This window comes from Teleopsis dalmanni, chromosome 2, assembly GCF_002237135.1.
Source record: "Teleopsis dalmanni isolate 2A chromosome 2, ASM223713v2, whole genome shotgun sequence".
NCBI lineage: Eukaryota > Metazoa > Arthropoda > Insecta > Diptera > Diopsidae > Teleopsis > Teleopsis dalmanni.
Window position 1 is genome coordinate 183,823,407 of NC_051847.1, and position 19,163 is coordinate 183,842,569.

Here is a 19,163-nt window from a genome sequence, read left to right on the forward strand (position 1 = left end):
GCAATAAAAGAGCTTATATTAATAGGTGTACGAGTACATTTTGTGTAAGAAGTATTTGAAATCATTGAAAGAAACAAAAAAAAAATTAATATATAGGTATATATAATATTAAATTAAATCACCTGCAGGATAGGAGCAACCACTTGCAATAATTTAATATATTATATTAAATTTTATATAATTTTAATTTTATAATAAAAACTTTGTAATTTATTTGTGGAGTGATTAGGATATAGTCTTCAGTAATGGTCTGCAATCGGTTTCCCTCATTAGTATTATTATTCTCGCAAGAAACTGCGAGTCTAAAGTTACTTTGTTGACTTTATGCAGTTTAAGAGTTCATTTGGCCTTATCGATGGCCCATCTAAGAAATTGTCAAAAAATTTACTTCCATTATATCTAGGCAAAACTGGACAAACACAGACATACAATTCGTGATTGTTTTTTTTTGAAACAGTGTGAATATTTAGAATCTACGACTTCTAAAGACAGCCTTTTACAAGGACTGTTGAAACTAATGCACAGAAACAGTGTGGATATTTAGAATCTACGACTTTTAAAGACAACCTTTTACAAGGACTGTTGAAACTAATGCACAGTTGTTTTGTGTGGATTTCTCTACACCAGTAGCCTGAAAGAACTCCAGTTAATTTAACTTTTAATCTAACATAGTTCCAATAGCAAACCTATTATTGAATTCCCAGAATTTAATCTAATACAAAAGACTGGTCGAACGAAATTTCACATATAACGTGTTTCCCATTTACCTATTTAGCTATTAATAAAAAGCTAAAGCCAGTGTAGATAGCTTTCTTTCTTTTCTGTCTTTAGTATAATTAAAGCAGGATCTCCTAGAGAGATCCTAGACACTCTAAGAAACACCAAGACCGACAAAACTGTCTACTCTTCTATCCCGTACAATATTCTTTTGATCGAACCCGACTGATAGTTTGTCAATAAGTCGATTTAGCCCACTGATTTATGCTTTACATTTTTGGACTAATTTTGATTTAATTGGTATTTGACTGTCCATGCAAGTGGCAATTTCATACCTATCCTTGATGTGACTTAAGATTTATCCAACTACTTCACTAATCGTTAAAACGTAAGACCAATAAACGATACATTCAGTAGATAGTCGATGAGAATGATTTATGTCAATGAATGTTTAGAATACATCTGCATCTACCGCATGCTATTTTCCAACATATCTTTAAGTAATTATTAAAGTAATTTTTGAAACATGATTATGGAGTTGAATAGTTAAATATCATCCTATGCAGATAGTTGGGAACTGTGTCAAGAATGTTTAATGTATATTATTACAATAGAAGTTGCGAATATACTTTCTGCTCAAAAAGTACCCGGATTTTGTTGTTTGTTAACTACTTCTTAAATAATAGACCTTTTTCAAAAATTTTTTTTTGTTATGTTGGTACTCCCTTTCTTGACATATGGTACAATTTTGAGCGCCATCTGTCAATTAGTTTGTTTACAGCAGCGGTTAATGTGAGACTACCTCAAGTGCATTTAGCGATTTTTACTATGGAAAATTCTTGTTGTACGCGATTTTTGGATCAAACACGGCACCACTGTCATCGCCAGGCACCATTTTCGCCAGATCTGGATCCGTGCGACTTTTTCCTGTTCCTGAAACTCAAATTGCCCCTTCGTGGTAAGCGTTTTGAGTCGATTGAATCGGTAAAAGAAAATTCGCTGAAGGAACTAAAAGTCATACCTTCACTCGCCTACGAAAAATGTATAATTACAATATTTACAATAACAATAATTTACAATATTTTTGTTATAACTTAACTGAGTTGTTGCTTTAGCTAAAATTTATATCTAATAAAACTGATTGAGATTTGAAAAGGTTAAGCTGTAAAGGTGAATGCATTAATGATGATAATAATTGTAGTTGTTCCAAGTGTTATGAAAGATACTTCTCTACGATGATCCAAGTAAGTACACCACTCCCATTTGAGGGTCGCTGAAATGACACGGGTTATAAAACAACAAAATGATGTTTAAAATGAATTGCAAAAAATTCGATCTACTCAATCATATGACAAAATTTTATAATTATTGACTAATTAATTTTAATTTACAATTTTTCAAACATGCAACAACATTTGATTGAAATCTCTTTTACAATAAATTTGAGCAACACAACAAATCTCAGTTGCTAAAATGAATAGCTTTATAGTTGCAATAATTGTATCTGAACTGAGATTTTGTTACGTGTGCATAATTTTCCAGTTAATAAATTTCAATCAAATCTTTTCGCATGGTCACAAATTTCAAATAATTAATTATAGTCTCATTTTAATTATCGTTTAAACTGTGTTTAACACAACAGTAAAACAGTAAACGTCAATAAATTAATTAATTTGAATAAATTATATAACAACTGATTTTGCTATTTGTTTGCTTTTGAATATAAAAAAGAAAGACTTCACTGTTTGGAGAAAGTTTACAAGTATCTCAATTAATTAAAGCAATATTCTTATCTAGTATCTGCTTAAACATTTTAAGTATTTAACGGTTTGCATGCAAGCATTTAGAGATACAAAAAATATTAAGTGCATGATGACGTAGTGAATACTTATATTCTAATGCAATACAAAACATTTCATATCATATATAATCATATATGTATATCTTTTTGGTATTTGAGTTGTTAATTAAATTCTTAGAAAGTAGTAAACTAGACACCACCATGGCGTAGATACAGATACTTTGGCATAAAACGCCTTGTAATTGCATGACGTGGCATAATTAGCGGACTGAAAATGTAACTGTGCCTATTCGAAATTCATATCTGCTTGAAAAAGAGGGGGAGTTGCTATGTGTTTAACGCATTTGTTGACTTTAATAGAAAATTCATTGAACTTCTTCACATTTAACGTAACCTTTACCGCCGTACATACATTTCCCCCCAATTTTTTTAACTCAATTTCGTGTAACATACCATAGAGGTATAGAGGTTACTTGGTTCAGTAATTAATTATAATGTTTTTTTTTTAATATTTAAAATGTATACATCATATATATGTACTTATTTATATGTCTGTTATTATTAAAATATTATTGAAAGTAAGGTTAAACATCGCAACCGTGAAATTTGTTACAATTTAAAAGTTTCATTAAAATTTGATTCAAGATTATGTCAACGACCTGTAACTAATTTCATTGACATTTATTTCTTTCCTTTATATACACGAATATACATATATATATATATATATTATAACTTTAATATTTATTATGTATTTTTTGTCAGTTTGTCAGTTTGTATGTTAAGTTTTGCCTCAAAACTCTTTTCGAACATTAAAAATGTATCTGCGAAATTTTGTTGGCGGTTTGTTGTTTTTTGTACAAAGACTTTCTAAAATTATTATGATTTATTCGCAATGTAAACAAATGCGGTTTTTGTGAAAAGTGTTGAATGAAGTGTCGCTTTTTTATATACCTACGCATTATCTTGACTCTCCTTGACTTTTTGAAAAATTATACCAACAAAAGTGTTTAATGTATATGTCAAGTATGATTGATATGTGCTTTAAAACCGTTTGTACTCGAGTATTTCTGCTTTAGTCAGTGTTATTGATGGACAAATGAAAATAAAGGAAGATCCAATGGAACACCTAAATCTCTCACTATTCTATATATATTCTCATCTCCAACTCCACCCAAGTATAGCTATCTCTTCGTATCAACATTAGCACGCTTACCTTCCAATTTCCTTTATGTTGTAAGACTGACATGTGGGCATTTTTAAGACTGTACCTATCACTTTCATTTTTATTTCTATACTGACTTTCTACTCGTATGTCGAAATAATCAAATTCAATAAAAAAAGTTTTAAAAATCAAAGCCCTACAAGCATAAAGTACACACGGTCTACCAATTTAATAGTATAAAATTAGATTAAACACATTAGTTTGGGGGCTTGAAACAAAAAGGAATAAAAGAATTAGATTTGTAGAGTTTGACATTAATTCGTACGGAAAACAGACACCTTAAAAGGAATAAAGAAATTAGATTTGTCAGGTTTGACAATAATACATGCTAGAAACAGATCCATTGAATTAGTTTATATTTAGAAATGGGTTGGGAACTATGTCACCACGTTACTGCATCCTTTGAGTATCATTCTGACAAACCCACTTTAATTCCTCAGCTGTATAGCAGTTAAAAACGCCATTGTGTGCCTTGGAGAGCCCAATATTAAGAAAAGAAATATTTTTTTGGGCCGGATACTTATGTGTTAATAACGCCTCAAGTGTCAAATAAAGATATTTTTATTTATATTGTATATTTTACACAATACATTCAAATTATTCTATTATTTTTAAACTTCACGAACTTTGTTCTATTATAGAGAAAATTAATTTATTATTTTCCTTTATACTTTGTTTTAGTTTTTATCTATTTAATTAACTGATGTTGAGCCTTTTCCGAGTTAGTGCATCTGGGTGCTTTTACTCTATGATGGATGGGGGGTTTCTGCAGAGTCCCATCCATCTCACTGACTAATTTGAGTATTTCTTATAATCTTCGTTATTATTCAATGATTGATCTGCGTACCGCTCAGTGCGGTTAGTGATTACTCTGAGTTTAGATAGTGCTAAGTAGGGCAGCCTGTCGGTTTTCGCATATAGCTTCAGAACTCTGTCCCTTATGTATTTTTTGACCGAATCTATTCTAAGGTCTCTTAGCATGTCATTCGTGCGGATGCACCATGGCACTTTTATTTATATAATTTTTCTTTTAAATAATATCATGTTTCTTGCCTAATACGAAATCAAGATCACTGTTTCAAGATTAACATGATTAAAAAGTTAGCAATATCTAAGAAACCTAAATTTGCTTATATAATTTTTTTTATTTTAGAAACTAACTATAAATTTAATTAAATTTATCTATATCATAAATTTAATTTTATGATATAGATCTCAGGGTCCCATTCAGGGACCATTCAATAAAAAACAAACACACACTTCACATTTAACAATCGCATATTTTATACAGACTAGATTCTTATAAGATATAAATACTTAAAATGTATAAAAATTGCAGCCTCTAAAAGGCTTGCTCCTTAGGGCAGTTAGATATCTTGCCCTGAGGATATGACATCCCTGCACGTTCGCTTGAGTTCAGAATCATTAAGTCTTCTCTATAAACGATACAAACATTTTAATTTTATCTTAAGTATACGACATCATTAATTATAAATAAGTGTATATACATAATTGTATATTTCTTCTTTAGCGTTTGGTATTTATTGAAAATTATCGTTGGAAACCAGATAGAAAGCATAATTTTAATTAAAGGAATCTACCATATATGTGGTATATTCTTTAATATGTGTATATGAACATTACACGCAACTGATGCCAATAAGAGATACTGAAGTTATTCATATGGAAATGTTTGCCTGCAGAGTGTCAAGTGCAATGCACTTCTTTTAAGTGAAGTTGTTGATTGTATGATGCTTATTTCCATTTCCTTTGCTGTACATGCAAATCAAAAGGAAACATTTTAATAATATTGAAGCAGTTATAGATACAGTTTTCATTGCTGTGGCCGTCTCTGCATTTATCTGCACTTAATGTCATATCATTTCTTAGAAATTAATAATCAACTACATGAACGAACATAACCATTAAGTAGACAACGAACATCTGCATCATAAATACTTTAAGATACACATAAATAAAAGATAAATCCATGCAGGCATACTCGCCATACAGCGGGTATCCATGATTTGTTTTGCTTCTCATCCGTCAAACGTTGGAATAACACTCAATATATATTAAATGAGAAACATTAAAAGCAAACATATTGCAATATTGCTATTAAAGGAAATAAAAATAGAAATGATTTAAAGTAGATTTAGAGCTATTTATACGAGTAAAAGCATCTTCCACTTGGAACATGTGAAAATTACACGTCTAATAATTTAGTAAGGAATATGAATATTCTTCGAATGTTTATTACTTTTCATATGGTTAATAAATTAAAAAAAATTTTTTTTTTTATTTTATTTACCACATTTATTACACTACAATATATTTGAGTGATTGTATCTTGTGAAATACGATTTATAGGAAAATACTATTTCATGTTATTAACATATATATGAATTCAGGCAATTAGGAATTGTACATATAAAGTAAATTTAATGTAAAGTTGATTTGTCGGACCATTCTGTCAAACTTTTTAATTCATACAAAATAATTAATAAAAAATTTTAGAACAAATACTAAATAATTACCCAACAAAAGTTCAAGTATTCATCAAGTCAAAGTCTATATATGTATCGTTATAATAAATATATTTAAAATAAATAATTTAAAAATAAAACAACAAAATATTAAATATTTATCAAATATTTTACTTTTAAATACAATAAAATTATTATGTTGAGACTAGTTGAGTCATAACCCCTCTTTACGCCTTGACTGGATTATTGTTTATTACTTCATCAGACTAAACAATAATTGATCTTAGATCTGCATACCTCCCCGAGGAGCCTAAAACCATTCTGAGATTCGATACAGCGGTGTTGGTAAGCATGTCAGTTTTTGTAAATAATTTCAGGGCTTTGATTGACTCTACTACAATAACAATAATCAAACTGTAAACGATTAGAACTGTTCTATCTAGTATTTTTTTTTTTGGAGGAGTGGAATACCTACGCACTGACCACAATCCGGCGGCCCGGAAAGTGAGTGTCCGACTCGCACGGACTAAACCAACTCCTCCTCATTCCTAGAGACCTTGTCCTACCCCGGGACTACGTTAGTATTACATCGAGGTAGGGTGTCTATTAGTCATTTAAGACTTCCATCAGTGTGACCTGGTATTAGATGTATCTGGTATTAAGACTTCTATCTGGTATTAGATGTAATAGTATTGTTGATAATGTTAAATAATAGTTTAAATATAATAGTAATAATATATTAATATAATATAGTATATTTATAGTAAATGCTACAGAAGTAATATCAAACTTAGTATCAAGATTGTTAAGGAACTACAGCGAGAATCAGGAAGTTTCGTCGTTTATGAACTGTTATATAGTGCGTGAGTAAATGAAAAACATTTCTGGATATTAGTATTTTTTGAGGACTTTTATCAGTATTAATAAACATAATTTTTTGATCGTTATATATCCAGGGGATATGTCCAACAACAGATAGCTGTCTTAAGTTATACCTCATTGCAACTGTACTCCCGAATGTTTACTATTTAGCAAATGTTTGTAGGCAGGGCTGGCTAACCATTTTTGGTTTTCTAAGCGGGCAAAATGACAAATTTTTAATCATGTATAACTGATTGAAGGATTGTGAATTTAATAAAAAAAATAATACTAATAATTTTTTTGTTTTCAAAACGAAATAAATATATTGCACTCTTCTTGTGTAAGCAAACATTTTTTTAGTCTTAAGTGAATCACACAACAAAAAAGATTGAAAAGCACTGATCTGATGTGTTCAGATTACAACCGCTCAAGCGGCAGATAGGCGACACCGTGCGTTTTTTACCGGGCTTAAATAATTTTTTATTTATTTTACCTTTACTTATTTTGCTTATAATATACGCAGGATTTATTATTTCTTTAGTAAAATTCTAATTAAAATTAATTAAAATTTGTACGTGAACATGGTTAAAAAAAATTATATGAAATGATTTTATATATATTAGTTATATAAAAAAATGCGTTTAATTATAGCTATGAAATTTGTGATATTTATTAAAATATATGTCTATTGTGTTGTGTGCCAAAAACTAATTTTAATATTTCATAATGTTCCATATATAATACTTTTAAGTATTTATCCATTTTTTTTTTATAAATAATTGCAATTGATTCAATCATATTTTAGTAGCCATTACATGCTGTATAGCACCAAATCTTATTTATATCCATAGTGTTAAATTAAACCTCTGTGTTTTAGATCCATAACAACAAAACCATATTGTACAAAATTAACAGATCAAACGTTTGCTGCCGCCGTTGAAGCGATAAGTATCGCTGTATCGTTGTGAGCGAGAGATTTGCTCATGAATAAATGGAGTTTCTTAATTAAAAAATATCTCCCATTTTTTCCAAGCAATCTAATTTCAGTTCGTTGAAGATCCAGTTGAGAATCCGTGTTACAATAACAATATGGATTGTATAGTTTCAGTACATTATGCTGCGCTTATGATGATTATGTTGTGCATAAAAGATAGATTTTTAGTTATGTTCTTTCCAAATTTGACAATCATTAGCAGTTTCAAAATCATGCATATAAGAAACATTTAGCTGAATTCCATGAACGAAACTATTTTCAACCTAAGATAATTAGGTCGTAAAACGGAGGAATTACATGGAGTTAAAGTTTGCTAACGCCATCCAAGCAATAAGTATCGCTGTATCGTTGTGAGCGAGAAATCTCCTTATGAATAAATGGGTTTCTTATATGCATTAAGAGGGAGATATTTTTTCCAAGCAATATAGTTTCCGTTCGTTGAAGACCCAATTGAAAATCAGTGTTACAATAACAATATGGATTGTATAGCTTCAGTACGTTATGTCACGCTTATAATGATGTTGTGCACAAAAGAGAGATCTCAGTCCTGTTCATTCGGATTAGTATGTTCATTTAGCTGAATTGAATGAACAAAACAATTTTCAACCTATGATAATTAGGCCGTATCTCGTACTCTTGTCCATTATCCAATTAGTATTTCAATAGTTCTAATACTGTTTACATAGGCAATAGTTATTCTGCACATTACATGTCTAATTTAGGTAGTCTTTCTTTCAAAATCATATCGTTAGAACTACACGTTTGACTAACAATAATTTTTGATTAATGAAAAGTAAGTGCGATTTGCCTTTAGTTCCATTCAAATTAAAAACGTGTCATTGTAATAATCTTAGGAGATAACATCAACTGTGTAGACAATATAAAAAAATATGTTCATATTTTTATATTAACAAATAAGAGATTAAGTTAAATTTTACCTCTAATTCTTTGAACTCTCTCGCCGACATTAATTTTGTATTCTCGAAATTTTTCATTCTCTGCTGATAGGGCAAATAGTTTTCTGTAAAGTAACCACGAAAAAAAGTTCTCATTATTGACATCATATGATATATAGTTAAATTTCTTATCACGTATTTCGTTTATTAAGATATTTCAATATTAAAAAAACAAATAAAGTAAATCGACAAAAATATATCAAAGAAAGATATTAGCTTTGGGTTTGCTGCCATATGATTGCTAAGATATCAAATTAAATCTACATTGACATTGTTAAGACTGGGACATCGATTAACAAAAAATATTGTTTATAGGGAAGATTGTTAAGAAAGTACAGTGGTAACCAAGAAGTACAAAATCGTCTTCTTTTTGTCGTTCAAAAAAGGATGAATATTCGACAGAAAGGTATTGTCAATGGAATTGTTTAGTCTTGAGAGAGGTGTACCACAAGAGGTTAAGAGGTTAAACACAAAAAGTTAACGACATTCTTGGTTCACTAAAACAACGCGAAATTTTGATTAAATTAAATTAAATATATTCTTTATTTAATAAAATTTAAGAGGTTATTTCTAAAGAAAATTGTCTCCATTTGTTTAGTGTGATTATTCAATATCAATGCTATACCTTATGAAAAAGTTCAATATATAACAAATATATTAGTTTTATTTGGTATACATTTACTAATTGAATTTAACTCACCTTGGTTATTTGATTCGTTAACTACTTCATTGAAGGCTTCCTTTGCCACAGCTGATATCTTTGAATCCTCTATAAAAAAATATAAAATATGCTTTTATATAAGAAATTTTTAATTTTTTACTTTATTTACTTGTCGTACGAGAATCTCTGCCATCCGGGAGATAAATAATAGCACTGCCACCAACCTTGTTGGAAGTCACTACCAATTACATTTCCACTTATAATAAATTATTTACTTTATTAAATAATATAACTCACCTTTATTGTCAGAGGGCATGTTATTTTTCTGCTGGCCTTAAAATAATATGTACTTAATAACATTGTATAGGATTATATAGTTCACAAACAAACTAGTTCATAAAAATATGACATTTAGTTCATTTTGGTAGATCATTTAGAATACACAGTTAATAGTTAAAAATAGCTTATTTTAGAACAAATTTGCTCTTTTAATAACATAGTATTAATATCGATAGATATTCGATAGAGGATATATGGGTTTATAAGTATAATCTGCAAAGAAGCTAGTAATTTTTAAAATGACTGTTAGACAAAATTGAAAAATCGATATCAAAATAGACACTGTAAAAAACTTTATGGTATAATAGTTAAAATAGATTGCGTAACAGTTCAGTCTGAGTATCGTAGAATAGGTCAGTGTGGTGGTATCTTTAACGCATATTAATTTTCATATTCATATATTATAAGTCTCGAATACTTTTTACAAAGAATATAAAAATTCTGTTTATTGTTAAAATTTTGTTACAAATTTATTTACTGTTTATATTTTTCGCTTTTCTAGTGCTGTTAGCTGGCGCTCCACTTTAAAAACACGGGTAAAGGAATTTAATTGCAATTGTTTTATTTGAAACGAACGTGCTAGTTAATCGATTTATTATAAAGAACTAATATTTTCTTATTTTAAACAATTTCAAATTTAAACAATTTAAAGCAATATGTTTTAGTGCTTTAGTTTTTGCTAAATAATATAACCCACTACGATGTTAAAACCCACTACGATTATAATTTTATAATTTATTATTATTTGTGTATTATTGTTTAATATTACTTACTTTGAACTAAGCCAAGTTTTTCATCTCGTTGCATGTGCAGTGCTTAAAATTATATTATTTTAATATTTTATTTTTTAAAATATTTTTGAGATCCTGCTTATTTGCATTTAAAGTTAACATTACTTACCCTCTACAATTTCTCCAGTTTTTATCTTAGCTCTATAAGCGAGTTTTTCCTCCGTCCATCGAATTGGTTCTTATAAATAAAAAATTTACAAAATAAAATAAAATATTAAATTAATAAAATATTTAAATATTTAATATTTATTTTTATTTTTGTTTTATATTTAATATGTATTAGTATTTCAACACTAATATATTCATTTCTTTTTAATATTAATTAAAATTTATAATTTTTTATATATTTAATTAATATTTTTTTATATATTTACTTACGTTGACGCAAATCTTTCGTTTGCATTTGACGGTTTCCTAACTCGGCAAGATCCTTAACGACTTTATTTTTTTTTTAAATAATACTATTTATTTACTGATCTATATTGTATTATTAAATTTTACTTACTGGATTGGGTTGCCGATTGTTTTATATACGACGACTTGCAAAAATTATATTCTTAAAATAATTTATTTTAGTTTTTATTAATATTATAAGATATGTTCCTTACCTACGTCTGCTCGCTGTGCTTTTACTGGATGTAGGAAGTCTCTCCTTTTAATGGGAGGTGTTAGAGAAAAGTTATTACTTCTTAGATTTCGTATTTTATTTAAACGATTGAATAGATGTGTCTGTCTGAACATTATGACGAATTTTGGTTTTCTAATTAATGCGGTAAATTTTGACCCGAAATTTTTAATACCAAAGAGTAAATTTTGAAATCACAACTTTTTTATAAGATTTTGAATTGAAATGTTATGGTTGTTAATTTTTTTTTCGGTATCTCGCCTACTAAATTTATTTAATTTTAAATATTTTTATTGTGATAACTAGATTTATGTTAATAATTTTTATATATTTTTTCACGTGCTAATTGGTCAATTGCTGAAAAAATACAAAAATTTTTAAATTATTATTATAATATATATTTTGTTGTCACCAACATTCCGATTATAGGGTGTAGTTATCTTTAAGATGAATATTTCGACTATAGTTTATAGTCATCTTCAAGATGGCTTAATTGTTTTTAATCTTTTCTATATTTCCTTGTTTATTTTTTTTTATATATATAAACAATTTTTTTTCCTATTTATTTTTCTCTATATTTTTATTATCCCACATTTTTTTCTATAAATGTTTATATATAAAAAAGAATCTTTACGTTTTCTTACGTTTTTTCTGTATTGTTGTTCTTTTTCATTTCTTTTATATTGTTATTCTTTTCTATCTTATAGATTATGGATTTCTTCTCTCTTTTTAATAGTGTTATTTTTTTCGATTGCTTTTATTTTGATGTTTTTTTTTCCATTTCTTTTGTTTATTTTATGGATTAATTTCCACAAGATCATTTTATATATATTATATCATGTTTTCACTACAGCGAATACCATGTTGTCACTTTACTTAGGCAGTGTTCGAGTTCGAGTAAATTGAGATAAAGTAAATTGAAATTTTCTAGGGATTTCCTTATGTAAATATTTATTTATTTATTTATTACACTTTACATTATTTTTAGTTAAAATGTTTCAAATTTATTTATTTATTTATTAAAACATCTTATAAAATTTTCAAAATGGTAACACTTAATTTTTATCTAATTTACCCTACTCAAAATTCTGGCAAATACCAACATTGGCTGCCATACTGACAGAATTTACTATTTCCCTCAATTTACCAACAATTTACTCGAACTCGCACACGGCCTTAGTAAGTTACTTGGGTAACGTTAGAATTTTGTCGTTTCCATTGATAAAATTTACTTATTGCATGTGAAAGAGCTTTTATGTTGTGTCAGATAATTCTTTAAAAGTTTTAATAGAGCTTATGTTTCTTTATAGAAATTTCACTTAATAAACATAACACAAAATATTAAATATATAATTGATATATTAAATCATTTATATACATTTTATATATTATATATTCAATTAATAAAAACAAAGATTTTATTAATTACTTACTTTCTTAGTAAGTTTGTTTATAGCTCCGCTGTTTACATTTTACGTATAAAACATATAACACATATATCAAATTTTGGTAATTTCCCTTGTGGAAAATTTATTTTTAAGGGTTGCATTCGACAATTTTCGTCTTAAATCAGTAGATTTATTTATAATGAGCTCATTTATATAAAAGCTCTTTGTATGGTAAATTATTCTCAATTACTCTTTAACTAACAAATGCTAAAATGAGACAATGAAAATATGGTATTATTCTGTTTCTTCTTTCTTTTTTATATTGACATTTTTCGCCTTTAATCAATTAATATATTTATAATGAGCTCATTTAGCTTTCATATGAAAGCTCTTTGTATGTTAAATTATTCTTATTAGCGACCTGAACGACCAAATGCCTAAATGAAACAGTGGAAACATGATATTATTCTGTTTCTCTTTTTTTTTAAATAATTTTTCTTTTCTATTTCTATTTTTTTTGTATTACTTTCTTGTTGCTTTATTACTTTTATATTTATTTACACTTTCGTCAGTTTTAGATTACACTAGCCATGATTAGATTCAATTCTACTGAATCCATTATGTTAGTATACGCCTTAGGGCGCATTTTTGAAATTATAGGTAATATGCGCTAATGCCTACATTAGTACTCAATTATCTAAAGTTGAAGCAATTTAAAATAATATTCTAAAAAGCTACTGCATAGCTACTTCAATCAATTTTTGTTTTGTAACTCAATACTACTCGTCACTACCTGATTCCGCCTACAATAATAATTGCTTGTTTATGTATGTTTTTATGTCAACAATCTCGATACAATAGCGTTTTCTGCTGTTTTGCAGTTTCTTAATTTTATTGCAATTGAGCGCAAGTATCGCATATTTTGCGAAATTTAATACTTTTACATTTCAATAAAATTAAAAAAAAATTATTGTCATGCAACTTTGCGCACAAATTGAGCAAAAAATGTTGTCGTAATTTATAATTTAATTACAGTATTAAATTATTTCGAGTGTCGTGTTTCATCGATTATTGTACGGAACAATTAATTGTTGAGATAGTTTTCTCATTCAGATACTTTACTGTATCTCATGTGTTGTAGTGTGTTGAATTATTTGCGAAAGACTTTGTGTTTCTCTTGTTATTTTCTTTGACGGTCACATCTGTTTTTTATTAAATATTTAAGGATGATTAATATTTGTTTAAAAATAACATCAGAACTACACACATGCAATGCTTACGATTTATATTTAATACGACTCCAAATAAAGTGCAATATCTACAATGTTTATATTGAAAGTCATTAGTTTTAATATGATTTCGTTTTTAAAATAAAAACTAATTTTTAAATTAATTAAAAAAGTAGCTAACATATGACCATTTTAAATTAAAAAAAATTTTTGGAGACAATAATGAAATAAAGTCAGCAAAATTTACAATTATGACTTAGTAGTAAATATAACTTAAGACTAATAATTCTATATATATTATATTATAATATGTAATATATTATAATGTATAATACATTTATCATATGGATCTATCTTCACAAATGCCAATACAACCAACAACAAAATTCTTTAAACCATTGCTAAGAACTCCTGAAGTGTTCCACAGCACTTCTGTGGGGCATTTTAGTTATTATTATAATAACAGATATCCTTTCATATTAATTTTTTGTCCTGAGGTATTCGTTAAATCATTGACTATTCTAATTTAATGAATTATGTATTCATTATATAGAACTACAAATTAGAAAACTAATATAAAAGAAAATTTGTTGCTGAAATAATAACTAGACTTTCCTCACAAAAGTACTGTGGATTACTTGAGATTTTTTATAATAAGGATTTTGGAAAATAATATACATTATCCCAAAATTATGATTTTACAAAACTTACAATGTATCTTGATCCTTTTTTCGAGTCAGCGCAACTGGGCACTTTTACTCTTTGATAGCTGGGGGTACTTTGTAGTACCCACCCATCTCATTGACTAAATTATATATTCCCTATAAGCTTCATGATTATTCAGTGATTGATCTAAGATCTGCGTATCTCCCCGTGCGGAAAGTGATTACTCTAAGATTAGATAGTGGTAAGTAGGATAGCTTGTCAATTTTCCAATATAACTTCAGGGCTCTGTGTCTTATGTATTTTTTGCTCGGGTCTACAATGGAAAGCATATAAAAAACTAATGGAGATAATAAGCAACCAAACGTATATAACTTTTTTAAAAAAATAAGAACCGGAAAAACTACCGGAATTTTTTTATAAAGTACGAAATATTTCATTATTAAACTATATTTACTTTAGCTCCATTTGTTGCAACACTTGTGCCAATGTTTTATCCACTCATTAAAACATTTTTATAAGGACTATCCGCGGAATGGTCCTTAAATGTTTCAACGAATTTTGTTTTATGGGTTTGATCGATTTTAATATGTTTTCCATAGGGTAATTTAAGTTTCGAAATAGAAAATCAGAATAAGTCTCAAGTATCAGGTTGAGTGTTAATACCCTCAGGGAAGCCTGAGGTTCCTTTTCCTACGCACGATGTAAATATCTGTAAATAAATAATGAATGAGAATATTATTTAATCTTTTTCAAAAATATGATACGTTAAGTAACATTTTTACATTTACTTGTGATTGTTAAAGATTTGATTTGCTAATGCATTATGTATTCTAAAATATTTATTATCTGTTTGCTATAATTAGCGACGACTTCGTGTTAATTGACCGGAATCAATAATATGGTTTACCAATAACGTTTACATTATTCACCATTTTCGTTAACAATCGTTATCCGATTCGTTTGACTGGATCGGAACACATCAATCTATATTTTAGAGGAACCGAACTCATATTATTAAGCTGGAACAAATACATTTTTGTTTCAAAGCCTTGGTTACAAATATACATTTTAAAAATACTTAAAATATCTTAAAATATTTTAAATATCTGTGCCGATATTTTATATACTTACAACCAATAAAAAACATTTTATTATTTATAAAAACATATTCTATATACTTTGAGCAATGCACTATAATCAAACTTTTAGACCAGTTTCGGAAAGATCATGTAATTATATCTAGTGTATCGAGATGTTAGAACTAGAGCTGAATAAAGATATTGCACACAACATCTTTTTCGGTAAGGGTTTAACAATGTATTATATCGTTTGTGTCTTGTAATTTGTAAATTTCTGATCTCTATCAAAATGTTTTGTATATTTAAAATAAAAAACAAAATTTTGTGATTCCAATTAATAGTCAAATTAACATATGGCATATAGTATCTTTGGTGTCGAAACTTTGCGTGCTTTATTAATTTAGTAAAATTATATGACCCCCCCTACTACATGACACAACACAGAAGAAAAATCCAGTCTCTATCTGTTCACAATTTGCTACACTTCAATAAAAAATATTCGTTTTTGACATTTTCCGGAAATTAAATTTTGAAACGTGAAACTATGATTTATATTCAGAAGCCAAAAAAATTTGTCAATAGCATTTTTTCTCTTAGTATCTGAAATAGGTGGTGTCTTCAGAATATATCGCAGTTTTGTTCAATAGTAAGTCTTTATGGGTAGACTACGTGTAGATATGAAAAAACACGATATTTTGAAATATAAATGTTGTAAAGTGAAAAGTCTGAATATGACAAATAGACGAGTCAAATCAAAAAATAAAAAGAAATATGATTCATTTGTCACCTTTTGAATTAATAAATGATAGCATAGCATAAGTATCTTTGACTAAATAGAAAATATAAAATATAAAATAGTCTTATAAGACTTCAGTATTTAATTCTATTTAAAGTGCAAACGTTTATACTCGTATAAATAAAATTAATAGATTTTATTTTCCGTTCTATTCTATTCCATTTTAAATGCAGTATTTCGTATTAAGAATATTACAATGGATTAAGAGTACTGAGATACTAAAGTATTTCAAAGTAAAAACCGAACTAAACGGAAACCAAAAATCAATCAATAATTAAACTAATTTTAATTGAAACTACTGAATTCAATTCCCAACTTAAATTCCAACCCACAATGAAATCATTAGGTTTAATTCACTTTTAACTTTTAATTACACAAAATCACACGATTGTTTAGTACTTGTAACCGCTGAAGCATATAAAGTGTATTTTTCATTTCAAAAAAGATAAAAATAAAATATAGTATATATCAATTAAAAATAATTTGTCTGAATTATACAACACATTGTTAAATATTTGACTGATTTTTTTTTTTTAGTTTCAGATACTGGCAAACGTAAAAAATTAAAATCACGTAATATAACCGTACCTAGTACGGGTTACTCCAAGGACCATTTGGATGCTTGGCTAGAAACGTGTCTAAAAGACGCTTCAAATACACAATTATCTTCATCGTCCGAGTTCTTAGATTATAATCCCACAACAGCAACCGTGACTAATATAGCAGCTAGCAAAAATCCTTCCATGAGTCAGCAACAGCAACAGCAACAACAACATCAGCAACAACAACAACAACAAAATATTACACAAATGCATACAGGAGCTGCTAATATGAATAATTTCAATATAAATTCAATGCATTCCCAACAACAGTTCGCCATGCGAAACAGTAGCTCACAACCCTCCATGGCGTATCCTTCAGCATTTACTTCACCTTTTAGTCATAGCTTCCAACGTGTAAGTTTCATTAAGAATATATATTTATAATAATTACTAATTTAATTTTTTTTAATTTATTTTCTAGAATGTGCCAAATTTCAATAAACAATCCAATTCCTTTTACAATCGCTATTCAATGATGTTTCCGAATAGCAGTGGTTTTTATCCCATCAATGATGGTGCACAGGACTTCGCCAGCTTACCACCAATTGTAAATATGCTTGGTAATTCATCGGAACATGAAAATAATTCCACAGATGTTTTGGATGGCAGTGGCAGTAATCCAAATATAAGTCGAGGGTAAGTTTATTCATTTATTTTTCAACAATAATAATTTTCCAGGAAATTATTTATATTACTATTTATATTAATCACTAGTAGGCATTTTAATTAATTATTTTTAATTATTTCACTTAAAAAGGTCGTTACTTTTTATACGACATGTAATTATGCTATTATGCTATTTCAAAAACAACAACAAAAAAACTTGTAAAACTGCACTTGCAGAAATAATGCACTTTAGGCACAAAAAAGTGATAGTGAAAGTTTAAATATTTTTTCAACAATTTTATAAAATGTGATAAAATTGGAAAGGTGCAACAAATCTAGTAAATTTTTCTTAAAATATATAAAATAAAACTAAAATTTATTTTTTTGTTTAATTGTCTAAAAATATTTGATCATTTATATAATGTCATAAATAATGGATAGTAGCATATATAATGAAGTTCAAACTCCCCTCAAAATATTTAGAATCATTTTACACTAGATATGAGTTCTCCGATTCTACCTCTGTCTTACCTTAAACATAGACTTTCGCATAAAGGGAATCTATATTTTTACTGACAGTCAAGCAGCTAATAAAGCTTTATCAGCAGTCTGTATTTCTTCCAGATTAGTGTTAGAATGCAGGCATGATATAACGACGCTAACTAAGAGGTGTGAGGTAACTCTAGTTTGAGTTCCGAGCATTTAACATAGTAGGAAATGACCGCTTGCTAGGCTGGGCGCTTATAAAATAGTACGAAATGAACGCGTATATGAGTTTTCTAAGCTGGGCGCTTCTTCTACGGATACCCCTATTTCAATCACTGCAACTGTCAGCTACATTCGAATGTTGATTTATGACCATTTTTTTGCAAACAGACAAATAGTGAGTGGGCTTATATGGCCTCAGCAGTAAGGTCAATGGCTATATGGGCAATATTATTCAAATGTAAAATCTCTGCTTTAATACGTAGAAGCAAATCAGAGTTATCTAGGTTAATAGCTGTCTTTACAGGTCACTAAACGATAGGGCGGTATAGAGATAGACTCGGCGTCAGCATTGGCCTTTATAAATGTTTCTATCTGATTCTAGCTTGACCATTCCTCTACCCATCATTAAGATAATTTGTGGATTCAAGACGGTTTTCTATAACCTAACACTAGATGTGATGAATTTTTTTTTGAATTGAATATTTTCGTATGAATTACTTTTGAAAGGCCTCTCCTTAAATGAGTCTTCGTAGAAGTTCTTGATGGGACTGTTCACGAACCATTTATTTAATTGTAAAATATATCAGAAACAATCACCGTAAATGCCATTGACGGGAGGCTCCGATACGCAGA

General features: G+C 28.2%; 2 protein-coding genes across 3 annotated transcripts in view; one reads left to right on the plus strand and one right to left on the minus strand.

Moving 5' to 3' along the window:
• LOC119673903 (putative uncharacterized protein DDB_G0282499) overlaps nt 1-19,163 on the plus strand; it is a 51,957-nt gene that overhangs the window by 26,661 nt on the left and 6,133 nt on the right. For both annotated transcript variants that reach the window (XM_038085007.1, XM_038085008.1), the window contains exons 3-4: nt 17,152-17,570; nt 17,638-17,852. In XM_038085007.1, the coding sequence (XP_037940935.1) occupies nt 17,152-17,570; nt 17,638-17,852 (634 nt within the window). The remainder of the gene's footprint in view (nt 1-17,151; nt 17,571-17,637; nt 17,853-19,163) is intronic.
• On the minus strand, nt 7,807-11,668 carry LOC119673906. The gene is made up of 10 exons (XM_038085014.1): nt 11,440-11,668; nt 11,337-11,387; nt 11,210-11,269; nt 10,941-11,009; nt 10,814-10,855; nt 9,999-10,034; nt 9,871-9,939; nt 9,741-9,809; nt 9,023-9,105; nt 7,807-8,951 (listed from the first exon to the last, which is right to left on the minus strand). The coding sequence occupies exons 1-10, from the start codon at nt 11,570-11,572 to the stop codon at nt 8,910-8,912; spliced, it is 654 nt and encodes a 217-aa protein (XP_037940942.1). The 5' UTR covers nt 11,573-11,668; the 3' UTR covers nt 7,807-8,909.

What these genes read in the sequence shown, in the direction of transcription:
- LOC119673906 (XM_038085014.1), bottom strand. Translation starts at nt 11,572, where the DNA reads ATGTTCAGACAGACACATCTATTCAATCGTTTAAATAAAATACGAAAT. An exon ending in ACAATCGGCAACCCAATCCA is followed by an intron (nt 11,270 to 11,336) that starts GTAAGTAAAATT and finishes AAAAAAATAAAG; the next exon opens with TCGTTAAGGATCTTGCCGAG. An exon ending in AAAACTTGGCTTAGTTCAAA is followed by an intron (nt 10,035 to 10,813) that starts GTAAGTAATATT and finishes TATTATTTTAAG; the next exon opens with GCCAGCAGAAAAATAACATG.